General features: G+C 45.1%; 1 protein-coding gene across 1 annotated transcript; it reads left to right on the top strand.

Moving 5' to 3' along the window:
- The first annotated feature begins 871 nt into the window (after window positions 1-871).
- Window positions 872-6,058, top strand: LOC124712305 (trypsin alpha-4-like). The gene is made up of 2 exons (XM_047242596.1): window positions 872-1,237; window positions 5,666-6,058. The coding sequence occupies exons 1-2, from the start codon at window positions 872-874 to the stop codon at window positions 6,056-6,058; spliced, it is 759 nt and encodes a 252-aa protein (XP_047098552.1).
- The last annotated feature ends 2,196 nt before the right edge of the window (window positions 6,059-8,254 follow it).

Genomic DNA, 8,254 nt, shown 5'->3' with positions numbered 1-8,254 from the left:
CTTGAAGCTGTTCGAGAAGAAAAAGTTAATTTAAGGTTTCAGGTTTAACCAGGTATCTGAGGCATGAAATTTGAAATGCCTGTGCGCTGATCAGTCAACTACAAAAGACACGTCAAGAAATAATGCTCGTAATTTGCAAACAAAATCTGTCTTTTCGCGCTAAGTAAACAAGCCATTCCTACTAGGCGACTGAACAACTTGTGGTGGAACTCACAGTCTTCAGTGCGAAACGATTATCTTTAAGCTTATGAATGCCGCAAAGACTAACGTCCCTATCAAATGAGCGAATGACCATGAACAGTGCCAGATCACCTTATAGCATGACCCACTGTAAAAACCAAGTTTTTGACCGGCTGGCTACAGATAATAGGGTGCCCACGTCTGGAGGCATGTCCGACCTCTCAACTTGCGATGTACCGTAAATCTCTATTTTAACACTCTGATTAAGCCCCAAGGTCAGAAATGCTCTTACCTTGGAAACCTCTCTATTCTATGTTTCATGTACACAATGACCAACATTCATGTAGGCATTCACAGCAAACTGTCAATGACAGATGAACAGATAATCAGCAAAAAGAGATTATCTCCCAACCTCGCCGAGTGGGTAAATGTTAGAGAGCTTATTCTACGTCTCCATTGTGAAAGAAACACTTTCATCATGGGCAAAAAGTAATTGCTCAAGATCTGTATCGAAATTAAGCTAGCACTGTATCGCCTTGGCGTATCTCGCTGAGTGAAGTACGCTGACTGTCACAGCTTCAAGGACAGAGATTTAGCTCAAGTGGGATGACGAAACTTATATTGTGCTGTTTATCTGCACATCAGATGGTATATAAAGTATTGGGAGGGAGTCACCGCCGCCGCTACCACAATGCAGTGCCTCGCCCTCTTCTTGGTGTGCCTGCTGGGTTCTGCCCTGGCCCTGCCTTCCCCAGCCTTGCGGGGAACAAAGGGCTCAGGCCGCATCATTGGGGGGACCAACGCCGACATCGCCGACTACCCGTGGCAGGTATCCTTCCAGAAGTTGGGTTCGCACAACTGCGGAGGGTCCATCATCAGCTCCAGCTGGGTGCTGTCGGCGGCCCACTGTGTGGACGGCGTCGCTCTGTCCTGGATGAGTTTCCGGGTCGGCAGCTCAGTCCGCGAGAGCGGAGGATCCGTCCTGCAGGCGTCCTCTGGCTACATGCACGCACAGTACGACAGCGAGACAACAGACTACGACATTTCCGTTATCCAGGTGAGCGGCACTAATTGACACCTCAGAAATAAATCTGTGATACGTAGCCACCATGCATATCACCAAAATATTGATACAGTGAGACACATTTTCCAATATAGAGAGTATGCAACACTGAATTCCATAAAAAGTAGCGCCCTCAAAAAGTCTCAGCCAGGATTCCCCAATTGCTACAGTATATCCCCATTTCTACAAACTGGCGTATGACACTTAGCTAGTGGAATATTCCCGTCAGCAATTCACAAAGAGGAACAATCAATTCGGTTTCTATATGACATTGTAGCTCCGCCTGCTTCATTCACAACGAAAGATGATCACATTTACATTTAGACAATCGTTGCTAGTCCTTTGATTCTTGGTAAGTTAACTGTCGGACACCAATGAATGAACGAGGAAAAACAAATTATTTTTACATATTAAGTTTTATTTCCAATGGCTTGTACTTGTGAAATGGCTCTTGCATGTCTTGTACGTCTGACGTACCTAAATTGTTGCAAGAGGTGGACAAAAGAAAACGAAATAGTTGGGAAAAAATTTCGTAAATTGCTTATTGTTTCAAAAATAATCGCCGAGAAACATTTATCCCACTGTGGACACGACAACCAATGCGTTAAAAGGAAAATGTTCGCGGTTGTCTACGGAAGCAGACTGTGCTCATTTGAACACCTCTTCGTCCGAAACAAATCGGTGACCACGGATATCTTTCTTCAGGATTCGAAAAATGTTAAAATCGAGTCGTGAGAGATAGGACTTTGTGGAGGACCTGTAAGGGCTTCCCAGCGAATTTTCTACACCGTATTCGGAATGACCTTTTCAATAAAACACGGATACACATGTTGTCATATATCGCTGGGAAGACTTTACACATCCGTGCCGATCCCTCCCAATGTGATATCTATATTCTCAGAGTTCTGAAAGGAGAATCTCGGAGATCTCGGTTCGCTTCGAACGAAGAGGTCCACGCCTTGGTACTACCGTGATTCCCTAGGCCACCGTACACATTTCACCACGAACGCAATGACCGTCTTGTCGCACAGTTAAGTAAATGTGTCAACTGTTCTGGCAATTACTTTTGAAATAATAAACTGTTTATTTACTTTTTTCCAACAGTCTCGTTTTCGTTAGACTGCCCCTTATAACATTATAACAATTTGGGTAAGTCAGATCCACACAACAAACAAGAGCAACAATCGAAAACTATTTCAGAACTACAAGTAACAGAAAATGAAACCTAATTCGCGATAATAGTTTCTGTGAACATACACGTTCAATCGTTGTTCTCTGACAGTCATGTTATTGTGTATAAGGAGAAGAGCATCCACGTTGTCCAAGAGTAAAAGTGATCGTCGTTAGTCGAAAATGAAAACAGCGGAAGTGAAATTTCGTATGGAAGCTGAACTGCATGCTTGTTTTCTGAAAATTGTTCTGGCGACCTCGTGAAAAGCAGGAATATTTTTCCCGTTTGTTTTCGACTTAGAAACGACGTCTGCTCACAGTACAAACCTTCTTTAGCAGCTGAAAAACGGGTGATTTTTTAAAACGTCACCGGTAATGAACGCTGGGTTGGAGTTAGTCAGTATAGTAACATAACGGTACAGATGTCGTGATAAGAGAAATTAGTTTAATTATCAATGTGATACTGATTTCTTAAATTCGACAAGTATCTCCTCACACAGGTAACTTTTTTCCACACAGTGCCGAATAATGCGTTTGTACTAATTCTGCCCCAACCAACCGAGTGTTCCAGCTAGTATCGTTGGACTTATCCAGTGTTCTAACAAGAGAAGAGCGGCACGTTTCTTTGCATATATGGAAAGTTCCCTCCGTAGCAGTCAAATGTACATGATTTTGTGAAAAGTTCGCAGAATTTAACTCCGCATTAAACGCTTTTCATAACACTGAAATTAGCGTATGACAGATACAATTTTGCTGTAAATTATGTAGGAATAAGTCAAAAGTGTTTGAAATATGAACAGTCGTTAAAGGCAACCTTTTCAAAGCACTTTTTGGGATACCCAGATATTTACGGAGCCTCAGATGTTCCACCGAAATGTTACTATCTGTTTTAGACTAGCCTGCAGTCGGGTGGTAAACTGGACATGGGAGATCTAAGTCAACAAAGTTGTTAACAGTGCATTGTAGATAACACGGTGAGGTGATAAAAGACATGGGTTAGCGATATGCATATGTACAGATGTCAGTAGTATCGCGTATACGAGGTATGAAACCGCAGTGCATTGGGGGGAGCTGTCATTTTCTAATCAGATGATTCATGTGAACACGTTGTGATTGTGGCCACACGACGGGAATTAACGGACTTTGAGCGCGGAATAGTAGCTGGGACTACACGAATGGGACATTCCATTTTGGAGATCGTTAGAGAATTCAGTATTCCGAAGTCTGTAGTGTCAAGGGTGTACCAAGAATACCGAATTTCAATGAGTACCTCTTACCACAGAAAATGCCGGAGGCTTTCACTTAATACTGAGAGCATCGGCGTTTGCGTGGAGTTCTTGGTGCTAACGGAAAAGCAACACTGCGTGAAGTAAACGATCAAATCAATGTGGGACGTACGGCGAAAGTATCTGTTATGACAGTGCGGCGAAATCTGGCGTCAGTGGGCGATCGCAGCAGACGACCGACGCCATTTAACAACACGGCAGCGCCTGTAGCGCCTCTCCTGGGTTCGTGACTAGAGCGGTCACGACAGGAAAACCGTAGCCTGGTCAGATGACTCACGGTATCAGTTGGTAAGAACTGACGGTAGGGATCGAGAGTGGCGCAGACCCCACGAAGCTATGGACCTAAGTTTCCAAAAGAGCACTGTGCGAGCTGGTGGTGACTCCATAGTGGTGAGGGCTGTGTGTACATGGAATGAGCTGGAACTTCTGGCCACCCTGAAGTAACCATTCTATGTTAATAGTTATGTTCGACTAACTGAAGAGAATTTGCAGTAATGCACATCGTATTTGCCACGAGAATGCGGTAGCCACCTGATTACTATTGTTGGTGACTGGTTTGAAGAATTTTCTGGACAGTTCGAGTCTATGAATTGGCTACCCAGATTACCCACCAGGCACATACACGGATGGCAGCAGTACCACGTACACAAGGTGTAAAAGTGCAATGCACAGGCGAAGCTCTCATTTGTACTGAGGTGATTCATATGTAAAAGGTGTCAGACGGGATTATGATCACACGATAAGAATTAACAGAACTCGAACGTGGAATGGTAGTTGGAGCAAGACGCATGGGACATTCTGTTTCAAAAATCGTTAGGGAATTCAGTATTCCGGAATCGACAGTGTCAGTAGAATGACGAAAATATCACTGTAACGACTGACCGAAAGCAGCGACGTTTACTTAGAGTTATCGGGGCTAACATGCAAGCCATACCGCATGGTATGACAGCAGATATCAATGACGGACGTACAACGTATCCTTTAGGACAGCGTGACGACATTTGGCGTTAGTGGATTAAGGCAACACGCGACCGACGAACGTATCTTTGCTAACAGCTCGATATCGCCTTTGCATGGTACAGTTGCCAATGCTAACAGACAAGCAACACCGCCTGAAAGATCCGCAGAAATCAATGTGGGACGTACTAGGAACGTATCTGTCAGGACAGAGCGGCAAAATTTGGGGTTAATGGGCTACGGCGGCAGACGACCGACGGTATGCCTTTGTTAACTGATCAACATCGCCTTCAGTGCCTCTCCTGGCTCCGTGAAGATGTCGTTTGGACTCTAGACGACTGGAAAACCGTGGCCTGCTCAGACGAGTCCCGATTGCAATTGGTAAGAGCTGATCGTAGCGTTCGATTGTGACGCACACCCCACGAAGCCATGGACCGAGGTTCTCATCTAGACACTGTGCAAGCTGGTGGTGGGTCCATGATGGTGTAGGCTGTGCTTCCGTGGAGTCTTGCCCTACATTTCCGTGTGCATCTCATCATATCTCCCACTATTTATCCATGCCCTTCTCCCAGTCCGTATTGCTGTCCCTCCCTTCTTACTTTCTCTCTCTGTCCTCCGCCTCACCTGTTCATCTCAACTACGCCAACTTTGATCATGCTAACCAATTATTACCTTTTCGTTCTTTTTTTTGCGTCAAGCTTTCTTCATACGTTCTCCTTCCTTTTGAACCCTTCTAAGAATAAATGATGCGTAACCAATGCATCATACTCCACCGCAGTGCTCAACAAGGCACCGCTTCTTATCCCCCACTCATACATCGCCGTTCGCAACACTTGTCACTGCCGAGACCACCCAGTGAGATGACCCCACAGGCTCGTTTCGTCCGAGAGCAAACTGGCAGCGGCTGTGGGCTGGACCTCTGAGCACGACACTCTTCAAGTATGGCTCCCAGTATTGTTCTTGTGTGTACTACGCCGTCGAGTTGGTGACGTGTCTGTGTGTTGGACAGGTGTCCGGGTCGCTGCTCGGCAGCAACGCCCAGGTGGTGAGCCTGCCCTCAGACGGCTACGACCCGGCGGCTGGTTTGGCGGTGACGGTGACCGGCTGGGGGAGGACCAAGACTGGTGGGCCTGCAGCCTCCACCCTGCAGAAGGTCGACATCAGCATCTCGGACCGCTCCTACTGCCAGAGCTTTTTCTCTTCCGAGGTGACCGCGCGGATGGTGTGCGCTGGTCAGGCCGGCAAGAGCGTCTGCAACGGAGACTCTGGCGGCCCCCTGGTCAGCGGCAACATGCAAGTGGGCATCGTCTCCTGGGGGGCGAAGACCTGTGAGTCTGCGCCGGCCGTGTACGCCAGCGTCGGCAACCTGCGCTCCTGGATCCGCTCTGCAGCCGGTGTGTGACGTCCGCAGGCCCACAGCTGATCTGCGTTTCTTGCTCCATCAGATGTATTTGTTTAATGCATGACTGTCTATCATAAAGTAAACACTATGTCTCTAACATTTCTACTCATTTCTTGGCGAAACCCAGCTCAATCACTGTCTGCAGTGAAAGACAATGCCCATCGACAACTTGAAAGGTTCCCAATCCTATTTTTATTATGTGATTGAGTGGATGTAACTTTAATTCTGAACCTTAGTAGTATTCTAATGTGCGATGCACTTTTCGCCACATCAAATTGTCTTGGTCGAGCTATTGTGCCTCCTATCAATAGCAGACAGCGTCTCTCTATTGATAATCGCAAATAAGTGTAATGTCGTCTGCAGTCTGTAAGAGAACATAATGGCATCTCGCCCCACGGCTTATACGAAATGACTTGACTACAACGAATCAGGGAATGAATTTAATTGATAATTAAAGGAAAAAAACCTCTCTCTAGCGGGGAATGTTGGTCTCGTTAACCACAGGAGGTGGAAAGCCATTGTGGGTTGCATATACCAGAAAAGAGTAAGAAATCATACACCATGAAAAGCATATTAATTTAAACGAGGTATTCTCTCGTAGATGATTAGCAGTCACTCAATATTATGTTCCTTTACCCGGATTAGATTTTTATTAAACAACATGGACATTAGTCTGCCGGCAAAGAATCGTGCAATCGCAGAGACAGGACACCGTTGATGTTGTGAGTACATTAAAAAAATGCAGCACTCTCTACATCAGTCATCGGAAAAAGCTAGAAGATAAGTTCAACACTGATTCCTATGAATTGCGTGCGGTTGTCGTCAAACCTGACTAGTGACCATCCATTCTGATCAAGGAAATCTGTGGCGTATAATCACGAAATCTTAACGGGCGCCGCTAATGGAAAAAAAACAGATGGCCGAAAAAGAAACTAAGTTGAAAATCGAGAAAAATTTACGCACGCGAAATTAAGCTGCGTAACTTCCTTCATAACTGATTTTAAATACGGCACGTATCAACTACATTAGGAAACCTAAACGACCAACCGGGTTCCCAACCAAAATCCTTTGCCCTAAGTACACTGGTAGTCAGCACGTATTAGTCATAGCAGCATCAGACCTCGACACACTTTAACCAACCACTTTCTGCAACATCCAAGACGCCGTGCTCTGATGGAACCTCCCAGAGTACGGGTGGCCACCAACCAACAGTCGCAAGAAATGACCCTGTGGCACCAAACGCTTTCACAATGGGGTCGGAGCTAAAATTGCAAGTGCAGTTATTCAGCCTCCGGCCTGTAATAACACAAAACTTCGAGAGAGAGGTTGGTAGAAAATTGTACACTGTGCGCTCTCCTGCGTCAGATTAATCAGCCGCTGTACGTTCAAAAAGTGCGGGACAAACTCTCTGTGGCCTGGCCACACCAGAAGCAAGCATTGAAAGCTAAAATTCTAATTCTAAGATTACGCATACACTCCTAATTAAGCAAACCTTCGTACATCACAGTCCTAGCAGTGATAAGGTTATTAGTAAAGAGTAAGGTAGGATGCTAATGAAAGACGAATGTAATCAATAATGTTGGCTCCCCAGACAGTCCTATCAGGCAAGGTAATTAGACAAATAGGAGAAAAATCTCCTGAACTAAGTGAATCCAAACGGAACTTTTCAGTTAGTATTTTCATGACAGGTGGCTGAGACTGACGTCTTTCTGCCTTTATCGACCAGTTCAACCCAGACCAGAAATACGACTTACGAATGACTGTCGTATGCTATACAGGGTGATCAGGAACAGTTTGACAAACTTGCACGGACGTTTCCATGGTAATTTGTGCTGAGAAATTGATACGCCCGCTAAACCCGCTGGCCAGAACAGGTGATTAGCTTTGTGGAAAGGGCCAAATAATGTGTCGGTCAGTTTCACTCAAAATTGTAATTTAATAACACCTTTAAACCAAAACGGCACATAGCCGAACCTTTACAACTACGAGTTTGAAAATGCAATTCTTTCACGGCTGAAGGCCTCGGAACAAGAAATATTAAAAATCAACAAGATAAAAATGCAGTTAAAATTGCAATAGCAATAGCGATAGCTGGGTGGAAAGCCTCATGGCAAAAGTAGTTACAACAAACATATGCAAGGTGCAATACAAACAGCTGAAGGCCACAATTAAATTTCAAAATTTTAAAATATATTG

Source organism: Schistocerca piceifrons, chromosome 8 (genome assembly GCF_021461385.2).
Source record: "Schistocerca piceifrons isolate TAMUIC-IGC-003096 chromosome 8, iqSchPice1.1, whole genome shotgun sequence".
In the NCBI taxonomy this organism is placed as follows: Eukaryota; Metazoa; Arthropoda; class Insecta; order Orthoptera; family Acrididae; genus Schistocerca; species Schistocerca piceifrons.
Note: the sequence above shows the minus strand (reverse complement) of the source record. Positions and strands in the feature narration are given on the sequence as shown.

Coding starts and splice junctions, on each gene's coding strand:
- LOC124712305 (XM_047242596.1), top strand. CDS start 872: ATGCAGTGCCTCGCCCTCTTCTTGGTGTGCCTGCTGGGTTCTGCCCTG. Junction 1,238..5,665: donor ACGACATTTCCGTTATCCAG/GTGAGCGGCACT, acceptor TGTGTTGGACAG/GTGTCCGGGTCGCTGCTCGG.